At 37.6% G+C, this 21,986-nt stretch overlaps 1 protein-coding gene across 1 annotated transcript in view; it reads left to right on the forward strand.

Annotated features, from left to right (window-relative positions):
- Nucleotides 1-19,859, forward strand: part of PRUNE2 (prune homolog 2 with BCH domain) — a 133,590-nt gene extending 113,731 nt beyond the window's left edge. The window contains 6 exon segments of the mRNA XM_050987200.1: nucleotides 3,035-3,137; nucleotides 6,520-6,651; nucleotides 6,806-6,892; nucleotides 10,716-10,814; nucleotides 12,540-12,575; nucleotides 16,886-19,859. Coding sequence (XP_050843157.1) covers nucleotides 3,035-3,137; nucleotides 6,520-6,651; nucleotides 6,806-6,892; nucleotides 10,716-10,814; nucleotides 12,540-12,575; nucleotides 16,886-16,907 — 479 coding nt within the window. The 3' untranslated portion in view covers nucleotides 16,908-19,859.
- Nucleotides 19,860-21,986: the final 2,127 nt, after the last annotated feature.

Consider the following 21,986-nt stretch of genomic DNA (forward strand, 5'->3'; position numbering starts at 1 on the left):
CACCTCAGGCAGAATTTAGCAAACATTAGGAGACAAACACAAAATATTTTTGGGCCTTGCTAATGTTGTTTTTTTTGGGGTTTTTTTGTTTTTTTGGTTTTTTTTTTGTGTGTGTGCTGTAGTCAATATGCATTTGCAGTAAAAACTTGTATATTTTCTACTAGATGTTGAAGTTTATGTTTATATCAGCTTTTGTGAAAAAGCAGTATTTAATGGGAGACTAGGTAATTCAGCTCAGCTCTCACAGTATGATATAATATGAATTCAAATTTTACATGTCTGATGTTTTGTTAGATCACTCAAATGTAAGATAAAGAGCATTTAGGTTTTTTTTACTTTTGGAAGGCTGTTTTGCTATTAGTCAATAGCATTAGTCATTGTAAAACAAACAGTGTAAGATCTAACAATAAATTTCAGCCTGCTGCTGGCTAAACTGGAAAATTTTCCTGATATCTAGGCAAATCAAAATAAATTAAGGACTGATTTAAATTCTGCATTTATGGACTTGCAGATTGAAGACAAGGAAACAAAATCATATTGTTGCATCTAATGTGGAAAACTTTGGACAACTCAAACAGTTTCGACATTATGGCAGCAAGGCCCATTCCATATGAAGGTCCCTTTGGCAGTACTTCAGGGAGTGTTAGAGGGCCAGGAGTCTTTTCTTTAATCTCAAGAATAATAATAGTTTCTGACTAAAATTAGTCAATAGGAAGTCAAGTCAAGCATTTCTTGATGATTCAGAGATCTATTGAACATTCCTCCCTACCAAATGACAGATAACAGCAAACACAGAATCTTCAGGGTAGCTACAAAATAGGAAAGGGGAGAGTAGATTTGGCAGCCTAGATTTGAGATTGTCTTCAATATATCCTGATGGAGAATTTTTTTAGAGATCTTTTTCTTTGCTTAGACTAACTGAGATTTTGGGCAAATGGCTTTTATTGGCTTTTAATGATGAATGAAATACACTTGTCCCTAGGATGAACATTCCTTCTCTTCAAGCATGTGTGAGAAAAAGTGGCTTCGATTTATCTGTGGATTTTTCTCTGTGTGTTGTTAGTTAGCATCTGCACATAATTGTTTTGCTTTCCATGAACTGCAAACTGTGCTGTGTAATTTAGTGGATGCACCTGCCATAATGCTCTTACTGCCAAATTCCTGTGCCTGCCAGCTGGACAGATTGCTTTATTATAAAGCCTTTTAAAATTTTATTAAATTTATGGAAGGAAGGAAGGAAATGTCCTCCCTATTTGTGAACCTGAGCGGGAGAGAAATACTGCTTTTTCCTGTTGTTGAAACTCAGCTGGCAGCCAAGCCCCACACAGTCAGTTACTCACTCCCAAATGGTGAATCAGAAGAGTAAGAATGAGTCTTGGGTTGAGATAAGGACAATTTAATATATAAGGCAAAACCTGTGCACACAAGCAAAGCGAAATACGAAATTCATTCACTACTTCTCAAAGACAGGCAGGTATTCAGCCATCTCCAGGACAGCAGGTCCTCATCACATAAAACACTTGGGAAGATGAAGGCCATCACTCCAAGTGTCCCCTCCTACTTCCTCCTTATTCTTCTCCTGAGCATGAAGCCATATGGTCTGGAGTATCCCTGTGGTTATTTGGGGTCAGCTGTCTTGGCAGTGTCCCCTTCCCCTTCCAAGTTCTTGTGGATCCTCACCCTGCTCTCTGAGTGGTGAGGGGCAGTATGAAAAGCAGAAAAGGCCTTGGTGCTTTGTGAACACTGCACAGCAATAACAAAAACATCTCTATATTATCAGCCCTCTGGTTTCAGTGCTAATCAAAAATTCAGCCCCGTATTTGCCACTGTGAAGAAAACAAACTCTCTGCCAGCTGAAACCAGCACAGTTCCAAATAATCTAGATGAATAATAACATGTGCTGAAAACAGGACTTGAGTTCCATAAGCACTTTAGATAGGTTTGGATATTGCTCTCTAGTATCCAGAAAGCACTTAGAGTAAAAGTCTTAGAATCTCCTTTTGCAAAGGTTAAGTATTGTTAGTATTAGCCTTTAATTTTTGTCATAAAAACATGTTCCTGAGGGGAATTGAAGTTTCCTTCACAAATATTATGATCTCTCCTTTAGTGTCTGTTTTTTTCTAGACTCAGAAGGGTTTTGAGTGTTCTCTAAGTATATCTGTCTTCTGTCTCTGCATCCCTAGTGCTGTCTGCCTACAGCCATTCCTTCGGCATCTTTATACATTCCCTCCTTGTTGCATGTATCCCTTAAGCAAAACTTTCAACTGAAATGCAGGAGTGTTTTTATTTATTATTTATGATAAATACAGAAAATCCATGGCAGCTGCAAAAGATTGTGGTGAAGATTACCAGCATTGATCCACCCTGAAAAAGAAACATATTCTTTTGGTTAATAAGCTACTGTGTTGGGCCCTGGAGTGGTAGTGCTACAGCTTTGAAGATTACCAGCCTTCATTAGGCAGTGATGCAGCCCAGAGAATGCCAGTATTGGACAACTGGAGTATTGAGGGTTAAAAAGCAATTTATACAAAACTCGCAGCAAAGGATTTAACTGATCCCCAGGAGCTTTTAAGGGACAGTGGAGTGCAGTCATAATTGTAATGTTCTAGAGCCTATGGAGCTGCACAGGCCAACTGAGAATGGATTGCAAACTTAATTCAAGCTATGCAGTACAACAAATGTAGGATATTTTCTTTAGCCCCTTATTTCTCAGTCTGAGGTGAGCATTCAGTACATGATTGCCGTAGAGCAGCAATGAACCAGAAGTAGAAGCCTTAGAAAGGTTTTTTGCTGGTCACTATAAAAAGTTTGCTAGTAGTTTGCTATGTGTGGTTTTTGAGAATTCAGCTTAGCCAACTATCCAACTTCTTTATCACCTTATAATAGTTCATATATTTTCAAACTTTCAGTATGAAGCATTCTGGATTGCTTCAGCAGTAGACATAGTAGCTTTATTACAGGATTTAAAAAAAAAAATATCCTGTTAAAAGCCTTTGACAAAGATAAAAATGCTTTTTGGTTTTTTTTTCCACAGGATACTATGGTGATGGCCTGAATGCCATCATTGTGTTCGCAGCATGCTTCTTGCCAGACAGCAGTCGAACTGACTACAACTATGTCATGGAAAATCTCTTCCTGTGAGTGATATGTGAGCAATGTGGCAAAGTCTTTTGAGTTAGTACTCAGAATTATGCAGTGAGAGGTAACCTGTCTTACCTTAAGAGGTTATTTTGGCCATTAGAAGGTGAGTGACAAGGAAAATAGCAGTTTTAGATAAACAGCTCAGTGGAATATTATTTTGGTAAACTTTACCTACTCACCTTCCCAAATTAAGGTGTATTTGTCAGGACCAAATCTGACTATTAGTATCTCTCTAAAAGCCAAGGAGTGCAATATCTTCACCTTGTTGGGGCTACAGTCTTTACACTATTTCACTAATGATTTCCAGGTCTTGCTGAGAACAATCACCAGGGGCTGAGACTGTTTATCACTGTTCATTGTTTATTGTTATGATAATCCCTGAACATATTTTCAAAGTATGCTGTCTTTGGTTTAGGAGTTACTGGGCCTTTTTTTGACACTTACTTTTTAAAAACAGGATAAATGGCAATTGCTGACACAAGCATCTCTAAATATGCTTCCTGACTCCAACTGCTTCTGATTCTGCTAGAAGTGGCAGGGGCCAGTTGGGCAGGATGCAAATTTGGCCACATAACCCCAAATCTATCACAGGAAAATTATTCCTAATAGCAATTGGTTTGACAGCCCAAAATTTTGAAGGCAACTCTCACCTGAAGTGCCTTTAGCTACTTCCACTTACAGCTGTTAAAAAATCAATCATTCCAATGTTTTCTGTGCTAAAATGCAGTAAGTAATATCTAAAGCCAGCAGGAGACCCAGCCTTTGCCATTTGCATCTTACAAGCCACTGAGAGCACAGACCCAGGTCTCCTTAATATTCCAGCCTGTGAAGATGCACTTGTTGGCAGCCAGTGCCTTTAACATTGTCTCTGTGTGTGAAAATCAAGACTCGGTGTTTTAGTTTCTGGTCAGAACAACTGGTATCATTTGCCTGGTCAAGCCTCTAAGAACTCAGTGTCATCTACAGTAACTGATGCACACAATGCCCAGTGATTTAGAAGAGAAGAATGAATTACTTCAGTGGTTTTAACTTGATAAGTAAGGAACAAAGGTGACTGTAACCATGACTGACATTCAATAGTTGTTCTTTGTCTTCACCCAAGACCCTTCTTCAGATAGAACTGGTGATAAATTAACTTTGCAGAGAAAGCCTTAAGAGCCTTTTCCACATGGCTTAAGTATATTGCCAAAGTCAATTTTGTAAGTCACTTTTTCTGGAGTAGTAATATAAATGTGAGTTCCTGTTGGCTGTGAACTTGCAGCTTATTTTAAGGCTTGTAGCCATTGGGTCTCTCCAAGAAAACAAGAAAAATAATTAAGTTCAACTCTTTCTTTCCATTCTAGGTGTGCATGGAAATGGAGAGAGAGTACAGCAGTTTGTGAATATACAGTAACTGATATCTTTAAATACTTGGGAATTCTTTACTATTGAATTATATAGGGATCTGGAGAGACCTGCAAACCACTCAATTTCTTTTTTTATACGGCATGTTTCTGGTAGCATATAAGCTACCTCTAGCTTCTGATTAACAGCTGTCCTCAATAGCTCCTTTCTCATCTGAGTTCCTTTCACATTTCCAGTTATCCTCTTCCTGTTTTTTAAATTGACTAATTCTGTAACATTATCTTTGAAGGGTTGAATTTGTGGGAAAATGCTTGAACAGCTTCTACAGCAGTTTTTGTAGGTAATGCAGACCCACATTTAAAAAATCTACTGTTCAATTTGTGGCTGCCTGGAAGTCAGATTAAAGTCAGTCCACAGAATAAATTTTTTAAAAATAATCTCAATTTGAAAACTACCCTTTGAAAACAAAACCAGCTCTTTGCTTTCTGAGTGATTCAGTTGTTCTAGTCAATGAGTAAATTTCTGTCCATCTTTTCAATAATGAAGAAATTGCCATTATTATAAAATTATAAGAAATTATTAGATAGGTAAAATTTTCAAGGGAGCTCTTGCTCCCTTGACATTTTTAGACTGTCATGTTCCATAACTGAAAGTCTTATTGTATTTTAATACATACTTACACACAAACGTGTATGTTTCAGTGTTAAGTGCCTTTAAAGCACTAGATGTTCTGCCGTGGGGAAAGGGCTAATCTTACAACCTGTCATATAGTAGCTTTGTTGAAGTAGCTATTAAATGAAGCTTTATGCATTGGAATGTCCATGCAATCCATTGCTTTCCTATATCGCTGTTAGACATAAGCCTTCACAAATGTGGGGCAAAAGCAGGGAGTGCTTTGCCTTACTGCAAGGTAAGAATGAGGAATGGAATGCATTGAGGGCGTAGTGATTTGGATGGGGTTTACCAAATGCATGGAACTGGTCTGGTTAATGATGCCTGCTTTATGCCCAGGTAAAATATCACTCTCTGGTGAGAGCAATATTTCCTACAATTCTTCTAAAGACATTGCATCCTAAGGAATTTAAGGGTCAGATTAGATTGTGAGGCATTCCCATACAACTCTGAAAGGGGCCATTATGCTTAGGGATAGAGATGCCTTTTGTAGTGAGTGCACTCAGGCATTCAGGTTTTAAAAGGTGTGACTTGTGGTTTTGCATTCTAGTTTTTACATAGGCATGCCTTGAGGCTGGATAATAGAGAGAACAATTTGAACATTCCTGTGATGATCAGCTTCCAAATGGAGTACTAACTTCAGTGGATCATCTGCATAGATAGCCCCAAACAAGAATTTAAAACCATCTTGTTATTTGAATGACTAGTGTACTCACTTGGTAGAATGCATTTGGCCCCAAGAGCACTGTCTGAAATGGGTGCTGGGAGTGTTTTGCTCACAAAATGAAGTGATGTCATGGAGTGCTCTGTTCCATCAGATGTCAGGTTGATGGACAGGTTTTCTTGGGCTTGAGTGTCAAAGGATTTGTATTTTGCAGTCACAGACTCAATAGCAGGACTGTAAGGATCACATGAAGTAAAAACAAGTATCTTCTGACACCTTTTATTATTGAATTGAACGAAATTAGTGATTATAATAGTGAATAGAAGTTCCTCAAGAGTTAATTTCAGAAGTTCCTAGGACTTCACAGGATGTTCTCCCTTGCAAAATCTCCTGATTTCATTACTTTTTAAGAAAAAGCAAATTCACCAGTGATACTTGAAAACTCATTACAAAACTCTGTTGTTGTAAGGAAGCTACATATTTTTGAAGACACGGTTAATACTGTGGTTTTCTAGCTGTGTATGTACAGGTACCATGGTGATCAGTGCTAAATGTTTGCTCTTGTTTAAAGGAAAAGAAAAGCCTGTCTTGTCATAAACTGTTCAATCTGCCTTCATTTATTCCTAAAAGCCTGATTTAGTTTGGGATCAATGAAATAGTGTACAGTAAATGCTCACTGACATCTGTACTTTTATCAGATATGTAATCAGTACCTTAGAGCTGATGGTAGCTGAAGACTATATGATTGTCTACTTGAATGGAGCAACACCAAGAAGAAGGATGCCTGGATTGGGTTGGATGAAAAAATGCTATCAGATGATTGATCGACGGTAAGTAGTGTTTTCCTGTCTGATCCACAACCATTATTTTAAATAGTGTCCATTTCTGTAACTCTCCTGTATGCCAGGGTTTACAGTTTATGATCTTTCTTTATTTTTTGTGGTTTTTCTGTTTTTCTAAGAAACTGTTGCTTTTGTTACTTAGATTACGGAAGAATTTGAAGTCATTTATAATTGTTCATCCCTCGTGGTTTATCAGGACAATTCTGGCTGTAACACGACCTTTTATAAGGTATGTAGTAAATACCTGTGATTTTCTGTGTCCTTGAGAATACGTAAGCACCCTAAATCATCAAACCTGGCTGTTAATCTTTCACTGAATAGTGCCCATTTTACAGCTCATGTTGGGATTTTGGAAGTTGAATTTCACTTTCCAAAGGTGAATAGGGGAAAAAAAGTGATTTATGTGAGTATCTAGTTGGGGAATTCATAAGGCATGGTTTTCTAAACCTGTATGTCCAGAGAATTTAGTTCCTTAAAATAGTCTTTGTTCAGAATCCAGATAAAAGGCATATAGGAACAGGGACTGCATGTAATTATAAACACCTTATTTTAAAAATCCTGGCTATGGAACAAAATTAGGCTATGGTTCTGGGTTTTTAAAATACCATTGCTCCTCAAAGCACATAGAAGAGGAACTGCCTGCACAGTGAGGTGTTTGAATGCATTTGCATTCAAAAAATGTTTCATGCTCTCAAAAATAATGGCTAGATTAATAAAACAATTTTTAAAAAGTTACTATCTTCAAAGACCTCACATTTAATGCCTAAGATAGGCAAGTATGAAGTCAGGGAGAGCAGACTGGCAGGTGTAAAAAAAGAGTTGCTTCAGGCAAGAGAAGAAAGCTTCAGCTACAAAAGCCACACCTGTGTCATGACAGATCTTGGGGAGTTCTGCTCACAGTCTGCAGATGAAGACACTGGAGATTTCTGTGGAGATCACAGTCCCAGGGTGCTCTGTCCTGGTAGAGTGATGGGGTTGGGGACACACATGATTTGTCCCATTGCTACCAAAGTGCAGCAGGCAGAATGTCGTAACGGACCTTCTTCTTACCTGTGGTATCTTAAAGACCAAGCTGAAAGTTACTATTCAAAATACCAGAGTAAAATCAAAACATTATTTGGAATTATCACCAGTAGTTACAAGGATTTGGTGAGTTGCATTTCATACCTGAGATATTTCTGTTGCCATCCTGTTTGCTCCCAGAAATGACAGTTTGGTCTGTTTTAAAAGTCATGTCTGTTTCAATTCATTAGTCATTTATCCAAAGTAACCATATTAAGCAGCAGTGGTTAGGGCTTTTTCATTGTGAAACAGGATAAAATGTTCACTCTAGATAGTCTGGCAAAGCAGATTAGCAGTGTGGAGCAAGACACACTAGAGACCACCTCAGCCAGGTAGACTGAGTCTTGGTGCAAGAAGAAAGTGAAGGGCAAATAGAAGCTGAAAAAGGTGGGCAGGACACATGGCTAGTGTGACTTTTGTGTAGGATGACATGAGATATTTGGACCTTTTCCAAGGACAGAAGAACATTATGAGTTCCCTTCCCTTTCTTCAGGAGTTAAGGAGATAAAAACGTGATTGGATTGAAAACCAGTGACTATGGCTTAGTTTGCTAGCCCTCAGCTCTTCCCTGAACCCATGACAGGCACAGTGGGAATTTTAGAGTAAGAAATTAATTGGCCAAAAGGCAAGCAGAGATTTCAGTGAGATAGCTGAAGGCAAGCAACATATCTTTAGTTGTATATCAGCTGAGATGTGGGGTTAAACAGTAGAAATCAAAAACCTGAAAGACGACAAAATGTGAAGGGACAGTCAAGTGACTGAGTGTAGGCTACCTCACACAATTCTACCTCAGCTCTATCTTTTTTCTACCTCAAAAACTGGCAAGATAATTCAGTGGAGTGTGGGACCCATCCTGACTGACAAAGCATTGTCTGAATATATAGAATAAAGAGCTAGAAGTAGCAGATATAGATCTTAGATACTCTTTTAGAATCCCTATAAATATTCACGCCAAAAATTATTTGAGCTGTGTTAGGTAAGAAATCAGATTTCAAAGGGGTTTTTCAAGTGGTGAAACATGCTTGGCATTTGACAGAAATACTTAAATGATGGAAAGTTACCGCTATTGGCAGCATGCTTTCCCTAAAGTCTGAAAGAAACTGTGTCTGGGATGCCCATACACTGACTCCCACATGAAGGAATTAGAAATCTGTCACTGTAGGGGAATTAGTGGACCCAGAAGAATCCTCAGGAAGAAAAATTACCAATTGAAAGATTTCTTTTTTAATCCCTTCCCACCATCTTTAGAATCTTATGATTGGCTTACCATTTTCCATGTTACTTTAGATGGCAGTGTTGATGCTGTAGACTATGATAACAATTTGGATAAAATGCTAAGAATCTGTATGTTATGTGGGTGATTCTTGCATCTAAAATGTGACCACTCTGTGTGCCTAGTGATGCTAATTGGGTGCAGAGAGAAATTACAATGAATGAGCTTAAACAACTGTTCACAGCACCTTCATGTATTCCTGTTCATTTGTCTCACTTTGCGTTATTGGGAAGATAAGTCTGTTGAGGAGAGGGGCAGTAACCTGCTCAGAGCTATTTCAGAGGCTTCATGTTGTCTGGCTGTACCTGCAGGTCAGCAGTAAATAGAACGAATATGTTCTGTTTTTCAAGACCTCCTTAACATGAATAGTTAAGATGAGCTTGCCACTATTACTGATGTTATAAGACGATCTAAATACAACCAGGGCTAAATGCGAAAAATTGCTTTATAAGCCAAATGAGAAAGATTTCTCATAACCTCACCCTTATCAAATAACTTAGGTTAGACAAGTAAATAGCCTTGTGTTTTAAGTGTGTTTTCTGAACAATTTAGTCTTTTTACCAAGTGATCATTTTACAAGCGCAATAAATGAATCATATATTACAGCTGAAATAAACACATTATTTCATCATAGCAAGGCACTGCAGTAAGAATAGACACAATCAGCTCTGTGCTCTTCTGAATAAATGATGAAATTCAGTTTTATGTGTTTGATTGAGAACTGGTGTAAAATAGAAATGCTGAGTCATTACAATCCCTTGATAACTCTCTTTAGGCTTAAATCCATGTACAGTAATGCTTCCCATTTCTTTTTACATGTAAGTAATCTGTAAGGGGTTTGAATCTTTTCCAAATTTTTACACATCTCCTTCCAACTGTAAAACTAATCACTTTGTCTAGTATGTAGGAATTACAATTTATGATGTTGGCTTAATAATGTGATTCAGGTAGGCTCATAATCAGATGAACTGCGTTAAGATACGATTATTAAAATTATTAGATAACTCTGAGTTAAGGTGTGAACAAGGCCATATGCTGAAGCACAGACTTTTATTTAGCAGTAATTGTGAGGGAGAGGAATAGAGTGGGTGGGAGGAGAGGAGAAAGAGCATGACAAGCACAGACAAACTAAGTAGAAAAAATATCATCACTCTGTGATCCTGATGGCATCTCCTTGGTCCTCTTCTTCTGGTCTTCTTGGTGATGAGGTTTCCAGTCTTGTCAAAGTTATGGTCACTGTTTTCATGGAGTGGGGGAAGCCCACAAAGCACAGAGTCCATTGCATGTATATTCACTCAAGTTCAGGTGGGAATGCCCAGGTTCCATCTCTGAGATGTTAGAGCTGCCTCTTAAGTCAGTGAAGCTGAATCTTCGACCAGTTATGTCAGGGATGAATGCCTTTAGGCTGTGTGAAAGTCCTGGTTCTTCCCCACAGGGAAATTTTCACACCTGAGCCATTATGTAAGAGAGGACTGGCATGATAAAAAGTGTTATCTCACCTCACAGGACTTGCCTCTTACCAGCCTTATTTAGCTGCGGCAGGTGGATTGTTTGAGTCATTAATCATTAACAGTCCAGTCTCTCAGTCTGTAATTGAAATATCAATATCCAAATGCTTAATTATTTAATACATTCAATACATTTCTTCATTTGGTTTTCACGTGTCAAAAAAGACTGGGGGACAAAGTCAATTAATACCTTTTTTCCTGTGTTTCAGCTCTAAGTTCAGCAGTAAGATACAGTACGTCAACACATTGGCAGAGCTTCGTGAGATGATTCCAATGGAATATGTGCATATACCAGACAGTATTGTCAAGTAAGTGATGTACAGTAGCCTGTACTTGTTTTAATGGAAACTATTTCCACAAACTGGTAATAGTGTTAAAGACTGTAAGAAAAACAGAAAGCACTTTCCTGATGTTTTTAAAAATGATTATATGTTGTTCCTCAAACATTTCACTGTCAGACTCAGTGGCAGGAGACCACTGTGTAAGGTAAACTCAAAACACAGTAACTATTTACTTCAAGGGGGTGGGAAAATTGTTTGGCCTTTCCCATCATCTGTGCTGTATTTTTTCATAACTTTTACCTCTGTTTAAGTGGAAGTGTTTTCAAGTTTCAGTCATCCAGGGCTTTTAGCAGAAACATTAATTAAAAAATAGCCTAATCAATAGAAGACTAGTGAAATCTATAGGTTTACTGGTCCTTGCCTTGTCAGTTCTTGTGGTTAAATTCACAACTGCTGAAAGACAGTTTCTTAGTTCTTGCTGCTTATGTGAAGAGGTTTTTTAAATGCAGGCATTTCCAGAGGAAAATATCTGTTAAAAAATTGTAGGAAGTTGATTGGCATTGCTCACCTCAACTGACTTCTTTTCAGACGTGAAAACAGCAAAAAGAAGTGGTATACCAAGACTGAAAGCATAACTGAAAAAAATCATGGTTTTCATTAGTCATTATTAAAAAGATGTTCTGTTCAGGAATTTTTTTTAAATTGTTCTCTTTAGCAAATGTCCCAGGTTTTGAATAGCCTATTCTAGAAGGTAGTTTGAAGAGTAGATGGGCAAGTATGATTGTATTTTCATTATGACTGGTCAGTGACAGCTTTTGAAGTTGTCATAGCTCTCCTCAACCCAAGCAGGAGTTTTTACACCTGTTTCACAGTAGTTGTAAAGCAATTTCCTTTGCCAAGCTGTTGATGCAATTCCAGGGAGCAAGTGGGAAGCTCAGGTCTGGCAATAGCAGTTGAGAAAACAGTAAATTACTGTTGCAAAATGGGGGTCACAGAGACTTTCACTCAGGTTCATCTGCTGCTGTAACTTCTTTAGAGGTGGAGTGATGATAAGAATGTGGAGCACAAGCCGTTGGTCAGCTGACAAAGAGTTGTCCATAATGTTCTAACATCCCTAACAAATTTTCTTTTGATTCCTGTAAACATTTTAGTTTCTTACGGTTTCCTTTGATATAAACCTAACCTTTGATAGAAACCTTACCTGTGTTTTGCTGTTACACTGTGGCAGTACACACATCTGCATTGCAGACATTTTTTTCTTCCCTGTAAACTTAAGAATGTTCAAAAAGTCCATTCACCTCTCAGACTTCATGTCACCAGCAGCCAGATGAGAGATCATGATTTTGCTGGAAAAGACAGACCTGGAAAGATGACAGTTGCACCCATTGGTGGCAAGCATTTTAAGATGCTGTAATAAGAAGATTTAGTGGCTGTGTGCACTCAGGTGGCACCTGTGAGTGCCTATTCCCATACCACAGGGAGAAGAGCAGTGTTCAGTTCATAGCTTCCCTTCTGCTGCAAATTTGGAGAGATTCCCATAGAAAAAGGCAACTCATCTTTTGTCTTCATAATTGGTCAATTGCCAAGAACATGAATACCACCTATGGGCAAGAAAAATCCCACCTTTAGAAAGTACATAGTGTCATGTCAGAATTTGGGTTATGTAGTTTTCAGTGAAGCACTATATAATATGATTGTTGTGTATGAACTTGTACATCTTTTCTCTTCCTTCATCCATTCTTATCTTGTAAGGTATGATGAAGATAAGTGTATTAAGAGAAGAATGAGGTAAAATTTGCTTTCTAGCCCATGCTGCTGCTCATGATAGAGTGAATCTGTGTGACAGCCTTTCACCTGCAGGCGACCTCAACAGCTGAATGAGAGAGGACTTGCAGTGACATGGCATCTTTCTTTCCCCTTCAAGCTGTTGAGATCAGCCTCCCCTGCAAATAAAACTCACTGAACTGTAAATGCCCTTGACTTGGCCCAGGCTGCAGCTAGTTTAACATTACCTGATAGGGCAACTGAATGCTTTCAGCTCTGTCCACTGGGCATGCCTCAGACCCCTGCTGCTTCTCTGTCTCTGCCTCCAAGAGAGCTAAATAAAGACTTACAAATTTAAAGTGGGTTGAGCACAGGGATAAATGGAATTATACTGAACTGAAGAGTTATAGGGTTAGCCCTAAATCATACTGGGTGCCTATTAAAAAAGCATGTACTGTATTTGTTCTTTGCTCTGCTATTGCTCTGCTTCACTCTTATGCTCTGCTTGCTTCTCTGTTTCTTTATATCAATAACTTTTACTCATGCAGACTGGATGAAGAGCTGAGGGAAGCTTCAGAAACAGCTAAGTAAGATAGCTTTCAGCTGAATCCTGGCATTATGTTGTTTCACAGGAATAGCTTGAATGCAGTAATACATTGTGTTTGGTACAACAGGTAGCTTGTAGTTTAAATTACTGTGTAAGTTGCCCCATTTGAGAATTGACTTCCCCTCTCACTTGCTTTTGTACTGCTGAATCTCAGTAATACATAATCATACCCTTACACTATAAAAAATTTTTGCTGTTTTTTGATGATTGTTTCTATAGTCATGGGAATGACTGATATCACATACTCCATTAAAATGGATCCTTAAACATTTTCTACTCTTATCCTCTTATGTTGGAAGATTTATAAAATTTTTAAGAGGTATTTCTTTCTATAACTTATTTTTTTTACAATTTACTAAATCAGGGTTAGGTATTTCAGTTTAGGTAGGTATGTAAATTCTTCTGTCTTTCCAATGTTAGCTGGGTAGGCTGGGGAATTAATACTTGATAATAATGCTGTATTGTCTATGGTTACTTAATAAACCAGGGGCACATGGTGACCAGATACTTTAAAATGATAACTTTGTGCTTTGGCTTGAACATGATGTGGAAGTATGGTGTTGAGTGCCAAAGAAATCCTTAAGAAGTGCACAGTCCATGACTCACTAAGCAGAGCTTTTGAGAGTGTACAGTGCACTTTCCTCATGTGAGTATTGTACACAAATTCCTGAGGAGGAGTCTGTGTCTGTTGGTTCTAGCATAATATTCTCCCTTGCAATTTTTGTAACTAAAATTTTTGAGTTTTGAAGTTTCTTTCCAGTCACTTACCTTTTACTTATGCACTTCAGGATTTTCAACTTAGAGCTTTGCTGTATTTTTCCAAAAGTTCCTTCTTTTGCAGTACACATTTTCCTTCAGTTCTTCTGAGGTTAGTTTTTAAAACAACTACAGAGAAATACCTAAAAATCTGGCCACTGATGTTTGATTCTAGAAGTTAACACTGCCTCAGAAGCAATACATTCACATAAGTAGTTATCTGATACCACCTGACTATTTTGTTAAACTAAGAGGCCTAGCCACCCTTGAAATGCAACTTCTATCCCTCCTGTTCAAACATTTTCAAATGCATTGTGTATGAAATGTTGTCATACAAACATATGCATATGACACTGAGAACTCTGTTGAAAAAACCTGCTTTCTTGGTATTCCATTTAAAATAGTAGAGGCAGCAGTGTAGCAAGTGAAAGGGGAATGAAATATTCATATGAGGCATCACTGATTATTGTTACTGTTGGATGTATGAGATCACTGTAGTGCATTTCCCTTCCCCTGCTTAAAAAATTGTTACTCAAACTAATGTGTGTTTTGGGCAATAAGATCCCTACATTCCTAAAAACAACAACATTTGTGTGTTTGTGCTATCAAAGATAGTCACTACAGTTAGTTATAACATCCCCAGATTTGATGGTATATTTTAAAAGAGAAAGAAATCAACACAGAAAAAATGTTTACTCATCTTTTTCCTTGTATCCAGAACTAGCTGCCTCTCAAATGATCCAGAAATGGCTTCAGTGGAGCAGGAGTAAGAATTTATGCCTTATGCTGTCATTACATTTTAACATTACTTTGCAACCATACTGCTAGGATCTGAGGCTGGGTAGACTCCTTAAAGTTTTTTTGAGACCTAAATACTTTTATGGTACTATTCAGGAGCAATGTGGTACAAGCAGACAAAGCACTGAAGCTTTGTTATATTTTATATACTTTATATATGTGTTATATACTGAAGATTTGTTATATTTGTGTTGCATTGGGAATGTGTTTGAAGTGTCCTTAACCATTTCCAGGCACAGAGAGATATAATTGTTGGCCTGAGAATATCTGATTAAATTATACTAAAAACAGATAGAAAAAGTGGAGTGTGATCACAGTGAAGATGGTTGCATGCATTATCCTAAATTTTAAACTTGCTATTCTCATTCAGAGATTAAAAAGTGTTATCTTTTACTTTGATTTCTGCGCCATACTCTTTAAATGTGCCTTGTCTTTGCTTTTCTGCTTCTCAGCTTGTTTCATAATTATTTTCCTGATTAAATCTCAAGCAGCTTTACGCCTTTTCCTTTCAAAGATGGACTTGTTCCCTTGGAAATGGGAACATGTCAGTCCCCCAGTGTGCCATTGCTCTGTCTGATACCATAACTGTAGTGTGCAAGTGGAGGACCCTGCAGTGCTGCTCTTCCTGTTGATCAGTGGGAGTGTTTGTAGGAGGAGTGTGTTGCAGGAGCGCTTACACTTCCTTGCTGGAACAGCGGGTCAGGAGAGCCAGCTCTGCAGCAACTGGAGTGTGTGTCCTGGCCAGTGTGACCAGGGCAGAAGGACTGAGGCCTCTGCTCCCCCTGCCCATCTGATGGGTCTGCAGAAATGCAGAAATACACTGTCTCACACTGTACAGGAAATACTATACAGTGAACCTGAATCCTCAACAAAAGATTCCACCAATTACATGAGTATTAATAAACACTTCTAATCTTAATGATTTGAAGCAAATCATTAAGCAAAAAGTTGCATAAATTAGTTGAAGCTTTGGTTTTCACTTAAAAAAAGAAAAAACAAAACAGGGCTCTAATAAACTATCACTCTGTCATACCTTATGCACGGGTTAGAACCATAAGCTAAATGCCTGATTCTTGAACTGATGTTATGCCTCATCTCTTTTTTCTCAGACACTGTTTTATTCTGTAATGAGTCAATATGAGAACTGTTTTTCAAAGTAAGAAAAAAAGATGACAGAAGAACAAAAAATGACATGTTAAAGACCGTTTGTGTATGATTTTGACCTTTTGTGGCTTGAACAGCTTTCCTGTTTTTCTCAAACAATAAGCTGGGCAGCAAAAAGCAATATGAGAAGAGAATTTACATTTATGTAAAATCAATATAGTTAAGGCCAAATTAATGTTAATTCATGGCATTTATTTTTTCTGCATAAATATGAATCTGTCTTCAGAAGTGGCAATAGTTTTCTTGTGATCATATCCCTTATTTCTTGTGTAATTTCTTCAGGAAATAGCATCCTATGCAAATCCCTTCACTCTAAGAACAGCTGTTTTACATAGACTTTTTTTCCGCATGCTTTCTGCTGAAACACCTCTGGAGTCTGCCCAGCACTTAGTTCGCTTCTGTTGTCTCTTTCATTTTGTTCCAAATGCTTTTGTCTATTGCCATGCTCCCTTGTGTTCTATTTTGTTCAATTCCTTGCACTTCTTCATGACTTTAAAAGAAATACTGGGAAATAATTCGTAGTGGAAGAACCATTATGTAACAGTTCATAAATATTGAGGAAATTTTAAATTATGTATTCTTTAAGGAAGACTGTGTATTGAGGCAACATTTATGAAGACAACTTTTTACTCTAAAGAATACTTCTAAAGTTTTGATGACATGTGCTTTGCACTAAGTAGCAAAACTGTATGCTTAGGAACATTTTTAGGCGTACCCATTCCTGCCACACTGTTATGTCATTCCACCAGTGGATCTTCCCACAGCTGATACACTTCAGATTGGAATTGCTGAAAAAGTAGTTGTTAATTTCAGTAAAACAGTAACAGAACTTAGATGTGTACTTTCATAGATGTACATAGGATGTAAGTTATTTCACACTACTGCATTTAAGTAAATGAGAGATAATGATACTCAACATTATGTGGGAGCTCAGGCTTTAGCTCTGTGTTTTCAGAGCACTCATTAATTTTTTGTTGTTGTTCTTTGTCATTTTTTCTTTTATAAATAGCATCGACATGACCTTGAAATAAGAAGCATCACTGCCAGGCATTTGAAGAAGAGGGGTTCACGTGGATTTTCGTCCCCCAGACAATCGCAACCACGCTGTACAATAAGTGATTTGATCAATTGTGTTAGGTTTATAAGTTTCCCCTGTCATTCAGCAGTTCAAGAAGACCAAAAGGGTTTGTCCTATGGTCTTGGAAACAGCAGAATTTTGGGTCCTGGTTATTTTTGTTGTTTTCAGAAACAGTTTTCATTAGGAAAGCTGTATCACCTAGCATTGGTTTCTCTGTGTGTGCCATTTCTGTTAAAAAGGATACCATCTTACCAACACTGTGCCTCATGAATAGGTCAATGAGGATGGGGATTTTTTAATTTTTGTCTTCAGCATATTAATGTTTATGCATAGCTGAACGCAATAGTTATTGTTACAATAAGTGTTAGTTTGCTTGTGTCACAGAGCAGCAGCAATTTTACTGTTCAAAAATAACTTCAGAAATTATGCAGGATTTTCTTGAATTTGACAGGCTTTGTTAGATCAGGCTTTGGGTAGCCTGTCGTAGTGAAGGGTGCGAGCCCCTGCTCAAGGCAAAGGGGCTGGAGCTAGGTGATTCCTCAGGGCCCTTCCAACTCAGAGTATTCTTGCTTTTATGAATTTGTGTTTCTTGAGGTCTGAAAAGTCTTCCCATCTGCATTAAATTACTTTTTTGTTTGATCAGAGAGAAGTGTGATATACTAAAAAATAATAATTAGGAACTAAAAAATAATAATTAGACTTCCCAGAGGATGAATGAGTAACTGAAATTAATTTTATTTTAATAATTTGGTTTAGTATATTTATTTTAGGCATAATTTCATAGAAGCAGCTAATCCTGTAAATTACTTTCATATATTCTAAAATCCTTGGAGCATTAATTTATTGCTGCTTTCTAAGTCTGTTTCTTCCAGAACAATTTTTATAAGTTGTGAGTCTTCAAGTGACATCCTGTCTCCAGTTGTATAGGCTGTTAATTCTCTGAATATTAATCAAATATTCTTTCCTACTGGGAGCTGAAAGCTGGGAGTCATAATCATTTGTTAGGAATATTTGTTAAAATCTTGCTCCAAGAGTTTCTATTAGATAAAAAAAATAAGTCTTAAAATAGTATTTGTTGTCTGTGTCACAGAGCACACCAGTAAAAACACAAAAAGGGAAAAACCCTAAGCATCTTTTGTTTACCGGGGTCCTATTTATTTGCACAAAATATACTACAGTAAGTCCTACTCCTTACTGGGAAATACAAGCTTCAGTTTCTCAGATAATGCTTCTACAGGAGTGTGCAAATTAATTATCTAGAGATTTCTTTTTGTCTGCTTTAAAAAGATGAGAGTCAGGAAAATTACCAATGTTTTCTCTTACTCTAGTGAATGCACACAGGCACTTTCCAAACCTCCTGACTTGCCTGCCTGTTGGGAAGTCTGAATGGAAGTCTTATTATTACATACTCTCTTATTCTTTTTTCACAAGATTCTTGTATGGCCTAGAATTACGTCTGTGGATTCTTTACTTTGTAAAGAAATCCTTAGACAGGACAATTCAAGGTAAGTTGCACCTTATTAGTATGGTCTAGTCCTGCTTTCAGTTCAGAGTTATTGATGAAAGAGGAAACAAGCAAAGTATTTCTTGGGGCATAAAGTTTAAGCAGAGGCAGTAGAGCATGAGCCTTCATTTTTTCAGCAGGATCTAAACTGAAAGTTCTATTCTGTCCTTCATTTAAAAGTTTGATAGTTTTGGGGGTTTTTTTTGTACATTTCCAGCTCTGTCAGTTTCTGTCTTGTATTTGCAAGGTAGTCTGCAAGCAGTGAAGCAAATTTTTGTCATTGTGAGCATAGTTGTTCAGCTACTGTAATGAAGGCTGAGAAAATTGTCAGAAGGGCAGAAGAGTGCTTTCTTATTGGCCATGAAAACCAAAATATGTGCCCTCTGCTCAGTGCTGGTATCCCTGTCCTACTTGCTAGTCTGCTGTATCACATTTTTCTGTCAGTTCCTGTAAATTTTCACAAAGGAAGGGCCTAATCTTACTGACCATTGTTGCTGCTCTGTAACCTTGTCCTAAACTAGAGTCTGGTAGTGTCCACCTTTTCTCAGATATTTGAATCCTGGCTTGTGTCTGCCTTATAAAAGTGCTGTCACTTAGTATTGGGGATAATGTTTTATGTACAGATTAATATTTGTATTGACTTCCAGATGCTAATTAAGCTTCATTAAGATCTAAACTATTAAAAGCATTTAGTAGCATGAAGTTGCATCATTTGTAGACCTGTAGTTGAAGCCTCTTAAGAAAAGCCACATGACCTGTGTTATGCAATAGATGGGGCAAGTTTCCACTAGAAGAGAAGTTCACCACAAAGTAGAGGTTCAGCACAAATCTTCATTCACTCTTTGGGACTTATGTGTGGTATAAGAGATTTGTGATTTTAATGGTGGACATCAGATCAGAGTTGAATTTAATTCTACTTGGCTTGTGTGAAGTTACCAAGCAGCAAAGTTACAAATTAATATTATTATTATTATGGGCAGAATAATGGTGGCAGCCTGAGATGAAAGGAATTTGTTTAAGCCAGATGGCACATTAAAACAAAATGGGGCATTGATGTGATAGTTAAAAAATGATTGCAGGATCAAAGTGTGGTTATCTTTGCTTATTAATATATTTTGAAAAGTTTTTTAATGTAATGATAAGGCAATTCTATGTTATACTAACAATAACATATCAATATTACTAAATCAGTAGTTTGTTGAAAGAGAAATATAGTACATATGATTGCACAGATACAAGCTTTTATATATGGATTTTTTCTACTGTGTATCAGAGTGCTCAGATGAAATATAAATTAGTAGTTGCAAATTTTTTGTTAAAATACCTATGCTGACTTCAATTATAGATTAAGCAATACAAGGATATCTAATAGCATTGTATGAATATATATACTTATGAATCAGAAATAAAGAATTGCAACCCACCACTGGACATTCTTCCTTTCAGCTTCAAATTGCAGGGGTTTTTATTCCCTGGGTGCATGGAAACACTTGATTGGTTTAGATGACTTCTTTCTATAGTATAGAAATATTTTGTTTTGTTTTGCATTCCCTGTCTGTCCTTCCAAAAACTGAAACGGAGTCCATTTTTTGTCTCATGGTTTTATTCCCCATCTCCATGTATTAAAATCCTGGCTTTGTTGATACTAGCAATATTGTTCCTGAAAGAAAGGAGAAGGAACTCTTTAATTTGTGTCTGTGCTATTAAGTAAAATCAAATCCACAGACAGTCCATCTTATATGTCAGAAAGTCAAAAGCTGAGGGGCAGAAGGAGATGGACTGTGAAACCACCCTGAGCAGGTTAACAACCTAATAGACTTCACTGAAGGAAGGGTCAGAGCTGCTGGTGGGCGTGGAGTCCTCTCACCTGCCTGGTACACTGGTTGCCACTCTACATCTGTGTCAAATGGGCCAATTTGTACTGTCACTAAGTGAACCTGGCTGATTTTTGGAGCTATCATGATCATTGTCCAGTAGGCACCACATACAAGATTAAAGGGGATGAGCTGTGGCTTCTTAATTGCCACCTGAAAGCAGCTCTGTGAGTGCTCCTACACCTTTTCAGAGTCAAAGAAGTTGGATTAAACAAACCTTTCATACTTGTTGAAAATAGGTTTCTTGACTTCTGATAGGTTTGGAGATTTATCAGATGTTGACCAAATTATCAGTTTAAGTGTAAGAAGTGACCCTCAATTTCCTACTAGTGGGAATAACTGACAGGTCAGATTGTGTTGGCTGTGCAGCCAAATTTATTTCTTTATAGTAACAAGAGGGATGTCTGTGTATTGCCTGGCACAGATGAAGCCAATTGAGCAAGCATCAGGAGATCAGCAGTTTAACTTCTCATTAAGTGTCCCTTTCCTCCAGTCATGGAACCCTCTGGCACGCTGTTCCCATTGCGAAATGCAGCTGCCATGCAGGCAGTTATCTCCTGTGCTCAGCAGAAGACCAGAGAACGGCACTGTGAAGTTAAAATGTCAGGTCTTTCTGTTTGCACTGTCATGATTTAACAGTTCTGTAGTCTTTGCTTGACAAAAGGCCAACCACTGCAAAATACAAACTGTCCTCCTAAAAAATTGCTTGGCAAAGGTACTAAGTCTCTTCAAAAACTATGTGCTTGGTTCTTACACCCGTTTCAGAAGAAATGATCGCTTACTGCTCACACTGTGAATTCTGTCAGCAGTCCTAGTGACTGGTTTGTCTATTCAGCCCAAGCAGTAGAATTGACTGGGCTGTGCTCTGAGAAATAATTTGAGAATCTGAAAGGAACTGCAGCCTAAGCTTGACACATTTTTTTTATTCCTGGTTGTTTTCCTACATTTGCGATAACCCTCTTCAATATAGCTTTGTGGAAATAAGGCAGAACCTGTCTCAAGACTTTTGGTAGATGGTAGTACATTTAAAAGTGCAGACTGCTGTAGGCTTTCTGATGTATCTGTGCTGGTTGATCCTGCAGCAAAAGAAAACCACACAGGACTGATTTTGCAAGTACATTTGCAATCTCCTTTTTTTATTTTCCATTTTGGAAAATCCAGTGTCTTGGTATTTTATATAAAACAGGAATCAAAAGGCAAAATTTCTTGTTTTATTTTTAATTAAACTAATACTATTATTATTAGAATAAAATCAATTTTGTGTGCTAGTATGTGCATATATGTTAGCATTATTAGCAAGGTCATTGTTGGCTTCAAAGCATGAAGGTTTTGGTCTTGAAACCAGAATTATGTTAAGTGTGAAAATGCACTGTACTGTCACCACTATAGTACATCATATTTGGATTGTAAAGAGAGAAGAAATGTCATTTCAATCCAATATCATGTATTATGAACAAGTAGTTTGAATGCAGCACAGCACTGTTTCTGAATGATTTTAAAACGCTTTGAGGGTCATACCAGCAGACCCATGTCCCTGTCTTGACACTACAATAGTGACCTATGAACAGTCCTAGGAGTTTACTGACTCCAAATACTGAGGTTTCTGTTGTGTTTGAGTTGACCAGCTGTGACCTCTGGGGGGGGGCTGCTGCAG

This window comes from Serinus canaria, chromosome Z, assembly GCF_022539315.1.
Source record: "Serinus canaria isolate serCan28SL12 chromosome Z, serCan2020, whole genome shotgun sequence".
NCBI classification, from domain to species: Eukaryota; Metazoa; Chordata; class Aves; order Passeriformes; family Fringillidae; genus Serinus; species Serinus canaria.